The following is a 13,823-nucleotide window of genomic DNA, read 5'->3' on the forward strand; positions in this document are numbered from 1 at the left end:
ATGAGTGACATTTTTAATCAATTTTTCTATAAAAGAGGGTATTTTGGCCATAACTTCCGATCCCATAGTCCGAGCTGACCAATTTTCAATAGGAAAGAATGGTAGAGTATCCTGCGTCGAATGCAACTTGTTGCGAGTAAATCGGTTAAGGATAAGTACCTAAAAAATGAGTGACATTTTTTTTGGGTTGGTGCGCACAGACACACACACACACACACACACACACACACACACACACACACACACACACACACACACACACACACAGACATCACCTCAATTCGTCGAGCTGAGTCGATCGGTATATAACACTATGGGTCTCCGGGCCTTCTATAAAAAGTTTGTTTTTGGAGCGATCATATAGCCTTTACCGTATACTTAGTATACGAGAAAGGCAAAAACTTGGTCAATAGTTTCAAAATAGTTGAAAATAGTGACTTTTTGCGAGAAAAAGTGACTTTAGTGACTTGAGGTCGAAAAAAGAGACTTTTTAGTGACTAGCCCGAAAAAAGTGACCAAGTCACTAAAAAGTGACCCGCTACCAGGCCTGTAAGGCCATGTGTCAAGTATGTAGATCTCACTGCTGAATATGGTTCGTTGGACACAATTGTAGATTTGGTATCCTATATCAGTTCCTATAACAATATTCATAAATTAAAAGAATAAAATTTAAACAAATTGAGGTTATTTATTTGAACATTAAATCTTCATGTTTATTAAATTCAAATGTACACCTTTGTATCAGAATCCTTTCAGAACTTGATCAGTCAGAAACTAAAAAAAATTCAACTAATACACACTTTGTAATTTCTCACATTACAAAATTTGTCCAACATCAAACCGTAAAATCATACGGTTGGAAACTTTCACGAAAGCTCTTCGTAATGGCTTCCTCTTCTTCTTTCGCCAGATTACACTGACGCCAATCAATCTTCTCCTCGCAATTGAGCAAGTTATCGGCACAAATAATCTCCCGCCCGAAATGCAAAGGGAAGTTTTTCATCTGCTTTGTGAACATCACATTTCCGTCGGGCAGTTCCGCCACAAAGTAAGGACATTTTTGCGGAAGTTCTGAGGGAGAACCTGGTTTCGGTACCGTCTCTAGCGTAATGTTATGCTCTTCTGATTTGTCCTCAAGCACATGCTGAATTTTCCAGGCCACGTTGTTATCCACTCCGATAGCATTGATTTGCAAGTGACCAGTTTTGTAATTACGCTCGTACAGAAAAATGGTTTCTTCTCGGTCTTTGAAAAACTGCGTCAGAGCCTCTTTAAATTTGTTGAGTTCAGTCCACTGCTCAGCGGATAGTAGCGATGCGTTCTGGATGTGAGTTATCGAGAGAATAAGTATGTGGGTTTCGTTGACAGGTCCTTTGGCCAGCGCCAAGTAGAAGTGTTCGCCAACCGAAATGATCAGGTGTTTTTCGATTGATCCCGAAGAGAGACAGAACCAACATTTCTCCTGATCGAAAGACGGTTTCTGTCGTTTTTGATCCTGATTCCCACTGATGCGATTGCCTTGACTCCTGCGCTTCCTGGCATTGTCGTCATAAGATGAGTTCATATCATAAAAATACTGACCTCCCCGTTCGTCCTTCGATCCTTTGTCACTATTTTCGGAGAAGTTCATATCCGCATAGGGGGAAACGACCTCGTCGGTTGTTTTCTGAATCAGCTCAATGATTCGCATTTTCTCCACAGGAGTCAACACCAGGGCGTAGATGTATTTCTTTTTTTCAGTATTGCCGAAATCCGCGAGAGCAATGAACCGGGTGGCTAGTTCCATTTGGGTGTTCTTGTCGGGTTTGTTTCTGGAAAAAAATGGGAGAAAAATGTAGATTTTAAGTTTTTGCCATTCTTGTACAACAAAGTTGCAAAAGGCTATTATTTCACTCCACGAGCAAACTGTTCATAAGCCTGATAAAATAGATGTATGAATATTTTTTGGTATCTCAACTAAATGCAAGTGCCACTACATAGTGAATAAAATAACGTTTTTTTCGCTCATTCGCTGAAAATTATTCATGTAGTAAATTATTCAAGCATGTTCGCTCTATGTGTCTTAATTTTTGCGTCTTGTTGAAAGTTAGCTTGTCCGCTACGGAAAGCAGAAATAAATATTAACCCTTTCTTTCCCCTGGTAGCTGTAAGTAGAGCTCCATCAAATTTTGCACCTTCCAACTTTCATCGAATTGCTTCAACAACAAAAAGCAATAGTTAGAATAATCAATTTTGCGTAAAAGTATTTGAACTATTGAAAACATTCAAGTGACTAGTGATTTACAATCAAAAACTATGTTTTTCGTTTTCCACTAAATTTTAGCTATGCCAAACATCTTTTGTTCTACCATTTTTCTAAAAGATGTTTCCTTCCTATTGAAATCTTTGAAAAAAATCGTAGAATGGAAAGGGTTAAGTGTATTATCGATTCGATTTGGAACACCATTAGTTATAGCTGATGTTTTGTCTAGTACCAAAAAAATTAGTACTTAGTGCATATACAAACAAAAATCAAACTTACCGATATGGCGGTGGTTCATAGTAATCTCCATTAAGGCCACAGATGTGATAGCGAGGTTTAATTGTGTCCGCCAGCCAAGATATCAATTTCGAGCAGCCCTCAGATTCCGGTTTCATGCCAGAAGGCCACTGTGATGTCAGTAGCAGATCCACTCCGCGATAGTCGCCCATATTGGATTTGCTAGCGAAACAGGAGTCCTTCACTGCCATAACATCTGCTTTGGTAAACTTCCATTCAAGCCCAGTTTTCAAATGGTTTCCATCGGCTTCCGTGCCACTGACGTAGGCAATCTTCAAGCCACTGGAGGTCGCATAAACTCCTCTTTTACCCAAATAACTCAGGTTCGGACAAATATCGTCTTCTTGAATGTCTTCATAGAACTTGGACACACTTTCATCGTTGGGACCAAGAATGTACGTCGGAACAGCAACTGAAATCAAGATACATGTTAAAATAAAAGATTCAACATATTCCACAGTTTTCAGAAATTCTCATAGTTTTTTTTTTTCGACATTATAGGCAGTGCCAACAAATGCATTAAAATAACAAGAATTATTATCGGGGGTCACAAGGGAAACCAAATGGGAGACAAAATGAGACGATTTTTCAACAACTTAGAATTTCTGTATAATAAAATGACGATTAAAAAAATAAAATACATACAGGACACTTTTTTAAACGATTTAGTTATTTGACCTATAAATTGTTCTTAACCCCCAGGTCCATTGCCGGAACTACACTCTCAGATACTGGAGCAGTTTCGAAGGAAAAAAAATCGGCGGCTTGTACTTCGAATAAGTCTTCATCGAAGAAAAATTCTTCATAATTTCTCCCTTGCAATATATTAGTCCAATTCGTGGATCTAACCGTTTACTCCGTTAGTATAATTTGTTTTTGAATGATCTTCCAAGTGAAATCACGTCAAATAATGTACAATTTTGCTAGCGATATCAAAATTACAGAATAATTCTAATTTGTCCTATATTAAAATAAATACATTATAAAAGTAAAACAGCAACTCACCTGATTTCTTCTTGCTTTTGTAATCGTTTAGTTCGACCATGTCTGCTGCCGTTCCGAAGAAGTTACCGACGCAAAGGACCAAATCGAACGGGCCGGATTTTTTGTTTATGTTTTCGACGCGCGCGAAAAACGATTTGAATTTTCCCTTCACATCGCCTACGATAAGACTGTGTGGACAGATAAGTTTCATATAATTTAATGTAATTAGGAATTAATATTGATACTTACATCCTTTGCTTTGTATCCATTTTTGGAAAATGGTAAATTATACTTCAAATTAATCTAAAATAACCAAAGTAACTGAATCGACTTGAGCCACGAACAGTGAAGAACGTTTGTTTTGATTTCTACGGCAAACCTTCTAGTATCGAGCGTAACATGCGATAGGAAATTAAGTATTTTTACCACTTCTATTAAAATATATGTATTGTGATTCTCGAGATATTATAGCATTTTGCTCATTCACCTCTGCCTCGCTTAGTTGTGCGCCGCTAAGGTAATTTGTCATATTGTGGTACTTACTTAATTTAAGTGAAGAATATTATATCACAAATTAAACACAATTGCACTACTAAGATCCATTTAAATGATATACCGAACGTAACGCAGGCGAAAGAAAAGCAAAAAAACTACTAAACCTCGAACAATTTCACTAAAGAATATCTTTTCGTAAAGGGACGACAATATGCTGCATACCTTAGAAGCGAATGTGGAAAAGCTTACCGAAAGCTCACATCTGTTTGACATTGGTTTATTTACTTTTTGCATGGCGCACAACTCGGCGCATGGGACCCGGCGCGTAACTGGTGAGCCTGTATGCTAATTTTAGAAAAGAATCGCAATATTACTCACCGGTTTCAGGAAAACTTTTTTCTACAATCAACAAACAAATATCACTGCGAAGAAAAAGGATTGTTCTCGGGTGCCTAATAAGGGCTTATTGCAGACATTAATCCTCTTGACAAGATAGCACGCAACATGTATAGCTTTTTTTGTATGTTATACTAGAAATGTGTGAAACTGTCAAACACGATTATTTTTTTCTTTGCGGTGATGCGCGATGAAATATTTCACGACAGCCCTGTTCAATGCGCTATAGACTAACGCAAAATGAACTCCCCCAAGAAATTATGACGTTTGAGCGGGTCGCATAATGAACGCAAAATGAACTTTTGTTCGAGAAGACGACCCGCTTAAATGTCAAAATCCATCGGGTGAGTGAATTCGATGAACCCCTGCATAAGTCTATCCCGCATAATCATGAACCATTAATGGCGGTAAGCTCCAACGAGGATAATACGAGCTTTAATACGTATTTGAGAAAATCCAGGTTTAAATTTAATACTTCATACGGTAAGCATCAATCTCGTATTAAGTACGCAGCCATTTCTCACGTTGCAGTGTAGTGAGAAAGTGTGAGTATGAGGATGGCATAATAGAGAATAATTAACGATAATTTTTGTTATGTTTTTATCCATTCATTCTACATAAAACTATTTTAATTTTGATTCAGAGAGGTCGAGGAAAAATCGATTTCTCAAGAAACTTATTTGTTTCAACCCGGGTTCTGCTTTATTTGCATGAGTTATCCGGCAAAACTAAAATTTTCGGTGAAATAACAGCGTAAGTAGAAGGTAGAAACCGTGGAAACTCGTTTGGATCCCGGTCAACTTTGACGAGCTTTCGTTAGCGTCGAAGTGTTCTCCGTGACCAGAACCACAGAAACGCTTCGGAGGACGATTCCATTCCGCCGGACAGACACCCTTCAGCATGGCTTGCGACGATAACCGTGTAAGAGCCAAATATTTGTTCACCGTTATGATGTCGTTCAGGGTAGATGTTGGAATATCCGACATTGAAATCAGTGCTACCGGACGGATGGAGTCTTCGTTGAAGATCAATAGAATGTCCAGCGAAAGATGCACTTTACCGTTCTTGAATTTGTTATGATTTCTGGGGATGGAGCTGCACCAATCCGAACGCCACCCGTTCCCGGAAGTGGAATGCTGTAATCAGGTATCGAATACGTGGCGGCGATCGTGGTTCCATCGTCTATTGATGGCAACAATTTGTAAGCCAGCTTCTGATGAATGAATCCCACGACCCGCCGCAGGTAGTTGAACACGCTCTCTTTGTTGACATAATTGTGAACATCTTAAACCATGATCACGCAAGGCAACGATTGCACTCCGACATCGTCGCGAATGTGATTCCAAATGGTTCAATTGTGTCGATCATTTTCTTAAAATATTTGGCCGTCTTCATACATGAGAAAAACTCCGAGAAGAACATCAATATCTGTGGAGTGTGATTACTTTTCGAAACAATGTTGTGCTTGTACCATCGGACTTAACAAGAATACCAATAATTTTCTTTGAAATATTTCCAGTAACTCTTAGTAAGAAATTCCGTTGGTATTTCTGTGGGGAACTTTTTCAGCAATTCCTTTGAGAACCCTTTCAAAAATTTATCGGGTAATCATCCAGTAAATCAACCAAGAATATTTCCAGGATATTTTCAGAAAATCCTTAATCAAAATTTAAGACATTCTTCCAAGATGTTTTTAGGAATTGCAAGCAGCGTCTTCCAATATTATTTTAGAAAATTCGTACTGGAGTTTCTTCAAAAAATCCTAGATATTCCTTCAAAATATCCTGCGTGAATTCTTTTAAAACATCAGAGATTTCTTCAAACCAATTCTGGGAATTCTTTTTGGGAATTCTAGTTTAGGATTTTAGGAATTTTAGGAAATTTTAGGAAAATTTTAGGAATCATCTAAGAGCAAAAATAGGAAATTCCTTGGGAATTCTAGTTTCGTGATAAATTCGTTCGGGAATTGCTCTTGAAATTACTTCCGAGAGTCGTGCTGATGTTTACTGTGAAATTCAACTAGAAAACCCTCCTGAAATTCCGTGGAAGCTCCTGAATAGATAAAGTGACCAGACGTTTCGCGGAACGCTGCATATTTTAACTTCGTTTTACCAATTTATTACTGTTCATACAGTAGGTATTACAATTATTTTTCCAATTTTTTTAACCAAAATCTATGCGAAATGTACTTTTGGAGGATCCATTTTCAAGCCAGTGACGCAATCCAGATAGGCGTCCCGCGTTTCGCAGGACGCTTACTGGTCACATTATCCTTGGAACTCCATCAGAAGTTTCTTCTTTCCTCCTGGAATCTCCCAAAGTTCCTTCTGAAATATCTCCAGAAGTTCCTCCTAGAATTCCTACTGAAGTTCCTCCGGAAGTTCCTTCAGGAACTCATCCAGGAATTCCTATACTAGTTCCTTATTGAATTCATCATAGAGTACTTCCTGGAATTCGCCCAGGAGTTCCTCTTGAAGTTTTTCCAGGAGTTCCCCCTGTAATTTCTCCAGGAATTGTTGGTGTTGCACATAATATTCGTTTGAGAAAACATTATGTTAAAAATCCAAACAAAAAAAACTTACTTCTGAATTCCTGCAGGAACTTTCGAAGAAATTATTTGAGGAATCCGGAGGAATTCCTGGAGGAACTTCCGGAGGAATTCCTGGAGGAACTTCCTCAAGAATTCTTGGAGAAACTTCCGAATGTATTCCAGGGGGAACTTTCGAGGGAATTTCTTAAGGAACGTTCGGAGAAATTCCTAGATGAATTTTCAGAGGAGTCCCTGGAGGAACTTCCGGAGGATTTCCAGAAGGAACTTTCGGAGGAATTCCTGGAAGAATTTCCGGAAGAATTCCTGGGAGAACTTTCGAAGGAATTTCTTAAGGAACTTCCGGAGAAACTCCTGGATGAACTTACAGATGTTCCTGGAGGAACTTCCGGAGTTATTCCTGGAGGAACTTCAGAAAGAATTCCTGAAAGAACTTCCGTAGGAATTCCCAAATGAACGTCCGGAGGAATTCCTGAAAGAACTTCCGGAGAAAATACTGAAAGAACTTCCGGAGGAATTCCTGAAAGAACTTCCGGAGGAAATCCTGAAAGAACTTCCAGAGGAATTCCTGGAGGAACTTCCGGAGGAATTCCTGGAGGAACTTCCGGAGGAATTCCTGGAGGAACTTCCGGAGGAATTCCTGGAGGAACTTCCAGATGAACTCTTGGAGCAACTTCCGGAGGAATTCCTGGAGGAACTTTAGGAGGAACTTCCGGAAGAATTTCTGGAGGAACTTCCGGAGGAATTTCTGAAGGGCCTTCCGGAGGAATTTCTGGAGGAACTTGCGGAGGAATTGCTGGAGGAACTTCCGGAAGAATTCCTGGAGGAACTTCCGGAGGCATTCCTGGACGAACTTCCGGAGGAATTCCTGAAGAGACTTCCGGAGAAATTCCTGGAGGAACTACCGGCGGAATTCCTGGAGGAACTTCCGGAGGGATTCCTGGAGGAACTTCCGAAGGAATTCCTGGAGGAACTTCCGAAGGAATTCGTGGAGGAACTTCCGGAGGAATTCCTGGTGGAACTCCCGAAGGAATCCCTGGAGGAACGTCCGGAGGAATTCCCGGAGGAACTTCCGGAGATTCCTGGTGGAACTCCCGAAGGAATTCCTGGAGGAACGTCCGGAGGAATTCCTGGAGGAACTTCCGGAAGAATGCCTGGAGGAACTTCTGGAGGAATTCTTGGAGGAATTTCTGGAGGTACTTCCGGAGGAATTCCTGGAGGAACTTCCGGAGGAATTCCCGGAGGAAATTCCGGAGGAATTCCTGGAAGAACTTTCGGAGGAATTCCTGGAGGAACTTCCGGAGGAATTCCTGGAGGAACTTCCGGAGGACGTCCTGGAGGAACTTCCGGAGGAATTCGTGGAGGAACTACCGTAGGCAGACCTCCGGAGGAATTCCTGGAGAACTTCTGGAGAAAATCCTGGAGGAACTTCCAGAGGAATTCCTGGAAGAACTTCCGGAGGAATTCCTGGAGGAACTTCCGGAGGAATTTCTGAAGAAACTTCCGGAGAGAATCCTGGAGGATCTTCCGGAGGAATTCCTGGAGGAACTTCCGGAGGAATTCCTGGAGGAACTTCCGGAGGAATTCCTGGAGGAACTTCCGGAGGAATTCCTGGAGGAACTTCCGGAGCAATTCCTGGAGGAACTTCCGGAGGAACTCTTGGAGGAACTTGTTTTCTCAAACGAATATTAAGTACAACACCTACAATTCCTGGAGGAATTACAGGAGGAACTCTTGGGAAAACTTCAAGAGAAACTCTTGGGCGAATTCCAGGAAGAACTCCATGATGAATTCAATAAGGAACTAGTATAGGAATTCCTGAATGAACTTTCGGAGGAATTTCAGTAGGAATTCTAGGAGGAACTTCCGAATGAATTCCAGGGGGAGCTTTCGAAGGAATTTCTTAAGAAACTTTCGGTGAAATTCCTAGATGAACTTTCTGAGGAGTCCCTGGAGGAACTTCCGGAGGAATTCCTGGAAGAACTTCCGGAAGAATTCCTGGGAGAACTTTCGAATGTATTTCTTCAGGAACTTCCGGAGAAACTCCTGGATGAACTTTCAGATGTTCCTGGAAGAACTTCCGGAGTTATTCCTGGAGGAACTTCAGAAGGAATTCTTGGAAGAACTTCCGGAGGAATTCCTGGAGGAACTTCCGGAGGAATTCCTGGAGGAACTTCCAGAGGAATTCTTGGAAGAACCTCCGGAGGAATTCCTGTAGGAACTTTAGGAGGAATCCTTTGAGGAACTTCCGGAACAATTTCTGGAGGAACTTCCGGAGACATTTCTGAAGGACTTTCCGGAGGAATTTCTGGAGGAACTTCCGGAGGAATTCCTGGAAGAATTTCCGGAGGCATTCCTGGAGGAACTTCCGGAGAAATTCCTGACGGAGCTTCCGGAGAAATTCCTGGAGGAACTACCGGCGGAATTCCTGGAGGAACTTCCGGAAGAATTGCTGGAGGAACTTCCGGAGGCATTCCTGGAGGAACTACCGGCGGAAATCCTGGAGGAACTTCCGGAAGAATTGCTGGAGGAACTTCCGGAGGCATTCCTGGAGGAACTTCCGGAGGTACTTCCGGAGGTACTTCCGGAGGAATTCCTGGAGGAACTTCCGGAGGAATTCCTGGAGGAACTACCGAAGGAATTCCTGGAGGAACTTCCGAAGGAATTCCTGGAGGAACTTCCGGAGGAATTCCTGGAGGAACTTCCGGAGGAATTCCTGGAGGAACTTCTGGAGGAATTCCTGGAGGAACTTCTGGAGGAATTCCTGGAGGAACTTCCGGAGGAATGCCTGGAGGAACTTCCGGAGGAATTTCTGGAGGAACTTTCGGAGGAATTTCTGGAGGAACTTCCGGAGGAATTTCTGGAGGAACTTGCGGAGGAATTCCTGGAGGAACTTCCGTAAGAATTCCTGGAGGAACTTCCGGAGGCATTCCTGGAGGAACTTCCGGAGGAATTCCTGAAGGAACTTCCGGAGAAATTCCTGAAGGAACTACCGGCGGAATTCCCGGAGGAACTTCTGGAAGGATTCCTGGAAGAACTTCCCGAGGCATTCCTGGAGGAACTTCCGGAGGAATTCGTGGAGGAACTTCCGGAGGAATTCCTGGTGGAACTCCAGAAGGAATTCCTGGAGGAACGTCCGGAGGAATTCCTGGAGGAACTTCCGGAAGAATGCCTGGAGGAACTTTCGGAGGAATTCTTGGAGGAACTTTCGGAGGAATTTCTGGAGGAACTTCCGGAGGAATTCCTGGAGGAACTTCCGGAGGAATTCATGGAGGAAATTCCGGAGGAATTCCTGGAAGAACTTTCGGAGGAATTCTGGAGGAACTTCTGGAGGAATTCCTGGAGGAACTTCCGGAGGAATTCGTGGAGGAACTACTGTAGGCAGACCTCCGGAGGAATTCCTGGAGAACTTCTGGAGAAAATCCTGGAGGAACTTCCAAAGGAATTCCTGAAGGAACTTCCAGGGGAATTCCTGGAGGAGCTTCCGGAGGAATTCTTGGAGGAACTTCCGGAGGCATTTCTGAAGAAACTTCCGGAGGAATTCCTGGAGGAACTTCCGGAGGAATTCCTGGAGGAACTTCCGGAGGAATTCCTGGAAGAACTTCCGGAGGAATTCCTGGAGGAACTTCCGGAGGAACTTGTTTTCTCAAACGAATATTAAGTACATACAACACCAACAATTCCAGGAGAAATTACAGGTGGAAGTCCTGGAAAAACTTCAAGAGAAACTCTTGGGCGAATTCCAGGAAGTACTCCATGATGAATTCAATAAGGAACTAGTATGGGAATTCCTGAATGAATTTTCGGAGGAATTTCAGTAGGAATTCTAGGAGGAACTTCTGAATGAATTCAAGGGGAACTTTCGAAGGAATTTCTTAAGAAACTTTCGGAGAAATTTCTAGATGAACTTTCTGAGGATTCCCTGGAGGAACTTCCGGAGGAATTCCTGGAAGAACTTCCGGAAGAATTCCTGGGAGAACTTTCGAATGCATTTCTTCGGGAACTTCCGGAAAAACTCCTGGATGAACTTTCAGATGTTCCTGGAAGAACTTCCGGAGTTATTCCTGGAGGAACTTCAGAAGGAATTCCTGGAAGAACTTCCGGAGGAATTGCTGGAAGAACTTCCGGAGGAATTCCTGGAGGAACTTCCGGAGGAATTCCTGGAGGAACTTCCGGAGGTATTCCTGGAGGAACTTCCGGAGGAATTCCTGGAGGAACTTCCGGAGGAACTTCCGGATGAATTCCTGGAGGAACTTCCGGAGGAACTTCCGGAGGAATTCCTGGAGGAACTTCCGGAGGAATTCCTGGAGGAACTTCCGGAGGAATTCCTGGAGGAACTTCCGGAGGAATTCCTGGAGGAACTTCCGGAGGAATTCCTGGAGGAACTTCCGGAGGAATTCCTGGAGGAACTTCCGGAGGAATTCCTGGAGGAACTTCCGGAGGAATTCCTGAAGGAACTTCCGGAGGAATTCCTGGAGGAACTTCCGGAGGAATTCCTGGAGGAACTTCCGGAGGAATTCCTGGAGGAACTTCCGGAGGAATTCCTGGAGGAACTTCCGGAGGAATTCCTGGAGGAACTTCCGGAGGAATTCCTGGAGAAACTTCCGGAGGAATTCCTGGAGGAACTTCCGGAGGAATTCCTGGAGGAACTTCCGGAGGAATTCCTGGAGGAACTTCCGGAGGAATTCCTGGAGGAACTTCCGGAGGAATTCCTGGAGGAACTTCCGGAGGAATTCCTGGAGGAACTTCCGGAGGAATTCCTGGAGGAACTTCCGGAGGAATTCCTGGAGGAACTTCCGGAGGAATTCCTGGAGGAACTTCCGGAGGAATTCCTGGAGGAACTTCCGGAGGAATTCCTGGAGGAACTTCCGGAGGAATTCCTGGAGGAACTTCCGGAGGAATGCCTGGAGGAACTTCCGGAGGAATTCCTGGCTGAACTTCCGGAGGAATTCCTGGAGGAACTTCCGGAGGAATTCCTGGTAGAACTTCCGGAGGAATTCCTGGAGGAACTTCCTGGAGGAACTTCCGGAGGAATTCTTGGAGGAAATTCGGGAGGAATTCCTGGAGGAACTTTCGGAGGAATTCCTTTAGGAACTTTCGGAGGAATTCCTGGAGGAACTTCTGGAGGAATTCGTGGAGGAACTACCGTATGCAGACCTCCGGAGGAATTCCTGGAGAACTTCTGGAGAAAATACTGGAGGAACTTCCAGAGGAATTCCTGGAGGAATTTCCAGAGGAATTCCTGGAGGAGCTTTCGGAGGAATTCTAGGAGGAACTTCCGGAGGAATTTCTGAAGAAACTTCCGGAGAAAATCCTAGAGGAACTTCCGGAGGAATTCCTGGAGGAACTTCCGGAGGAATTCCTGGAGGAACTTCCGGAGGAATTCCTGGAGGAACTTCCGGAGGAATTCCTGGAGGAACTTCCGGAGGAATTCCTGGAGGAACTTCCGGAGGAATTTCTGGAGGAACTTCCGAAGGGATTCCAGGAAGAACTTCCGGAGGAATTCCTGGAGGAACTTCCGGAGGAACTTCCGGAGGAATTTCTGGAGGAACTTCCGGAGGAATTCCTGGAGGAACTTCCGGAGGAATTCCTAGAGGAACTTCCGGAGGAATTCCTGGAGGTACTTCCGGAGTTATTCCTGGAGGAACTTCCGGAGGAATTTCTGGAGGAACTTCCGGAGGAATTCCTGAAGGAACTTCTGGTGGAATTCCTGGAGGATTTTCCGGAGAAATTCCTGGAGGATTTTCCGGAGGAATTCCTGGAGGAACTTCCGGAGGAATTCCTGGAGGAACTTCCGGAGGAATTCCTGGAGGAACTTCCGGAGGAATTCCTGGAGGAACTTCCGGAGGAATTCCTGGAGGAACTTCCAGAGGAATTCCTGGAGGCACTCCCGGAGGAATTCCTGGAGGAACTTCCGGAGGAATTCCTGGAGGAACTTCCGGAGGAATTCCTGGAGGTACTTCCGGAGAAATTCCTGGAGGAACTTCCGGAGAAATTCCTGGAGGAACTTCCGGAGGAATTCCTGGAGGAACTTCCGGAGAAATTCCTGGAGGAACTTCCAGAGGAATTCCTGGAGGAACTTCCGGAGGAATTCCTGGAGGAACTTCCAGAGGAATTCCTGGAGGAGCTTCCGGAGGAATTCTAGGAGGAACTTCCGGAGGAATTTCTGAAGAAACTTCCGGAGAAAATCCTAGAGGAACTTCCGGAGGAATTCCTGGAGGAACTTCCGGAGGAATTCCTGGAGGAACTTCCGGAGGAATTCCTTGAGGAACTTCCGAAGGGATTCCAGGAAGAACTTCCGGAGGAATTCCTGGAGGAACTTCCGGAGGAATTCCTGGAGAAACTTCCGGAGGAATTCCTGGAGGAACTTCCGGAGGAATTCCTGGAGGAACTTCCGGAGGAATTCTTGAAGGAACTTCCGGAGGAATTCCTGGAGGAACTTCCGGAGGAATTCCTGGAGGAACTTCCGGAGGAATTCCTGGAGGTACTTCCGGAGTAATTCCTGGAGGAACTTAAGGAGGAATTTCTGGAAGAACTTCCGGAGGAATTCCTGGAGGAACTTCTGGTGGAATTTCTGGAGGATTTTCCGGAGAAATTTCTGGAGGATTTTCCGGAGGAATTTCCGGAGGAATTCCTGGAGGAACTTCCGGAGGAATCCCTGGAGGAACTTCCAGAGGAATTCCTGGAGGCACTTCCGGAGGAATTCCTGGAGGCACTTCCGGAGGAATTCCTGGAGGCACTTCCGGAGGAATTCCTGGAGGAACTTCCGGAGGAATTCCTGGAGGAACTTCCGGAGGAATTCCTGGAGGAACTTCCGGAGGAATTCCTGGAGGAACTTTAAACTTTATGGAACTTTAAAAG

At 44.0% G+C, this 13,823-nt stretch overlaps 1 protein-coding gene across 1 annotated transcript; it reads right to left on the bottom strand.

The window, feature by feature from the left end:
• Positions 1 to 668: 668 nt before the first annotated feature.
• On the bottom strand, positions 669 to 3,905 carry LOC134215857 (CWF19-like protein 1 homolog). The gene is made up of 4 exons (XM_062694957.1): positions 3,773 to 3,905; positions 3,545 to 3,711; positions 2,522 to 2,951; positions 669 to 1,811 (listed from the first exon to the last, which is right to left on the bottom strand). The coding sequence occupies exons 1-4, from the start codon at positions 3,790 to 3,792 to the stop codon at positions 836 to 838; spliced, it is 1,593 nt and encodes a 530-aa protein (XP_062550941.1). The 5' UTR covers positions 3,793 to 3,905; the 3' UTR covers positions 669 to 835.
• Between the last annotated feature and the right edge of the window lie 9,918 nt (positions 3,906 to 13,823).

The sequence above is a fragment of the Armigeres subalbatus genome, chromosome 2 (assembly GCF_024139115.2).
Source record: "Armigeres subalbatus isolate Guangzhou_Male chromosome 2, GZ_Asu_2, whole genome shotgun sequence".
In the NCBI taxonomy this organism is placed as follows: Eukaryota; Metazoa; Arthropoda; class Insecta; order Diptera; family Culicidae; genus Armigeres; species Armigeres subalbatus.

Excerpts from the sequence above, each read along its gene's own strand:
- LOC134215857 (XM_062694957.1), bottom strand. The coding sequence starts at position 3,792 with ATGGATACAAAGCAAAGGAT. Across the intron at positions 3,712-3,772 it reads ATGGATACAAAGCAAAGGAT|TCTTATCGTAGGCGATGTGA; the intron begins GTAAGTATCAAT and ends CTGTCCACACAG. Across the intron at positions 2,952-3,544 it reads CAAAAGCAAGAAGAAATCAG|TTGCTGTTCCGACGTACATT; the intron begins GTGAGTTGCTGT and ends TCTTGATTTCAG.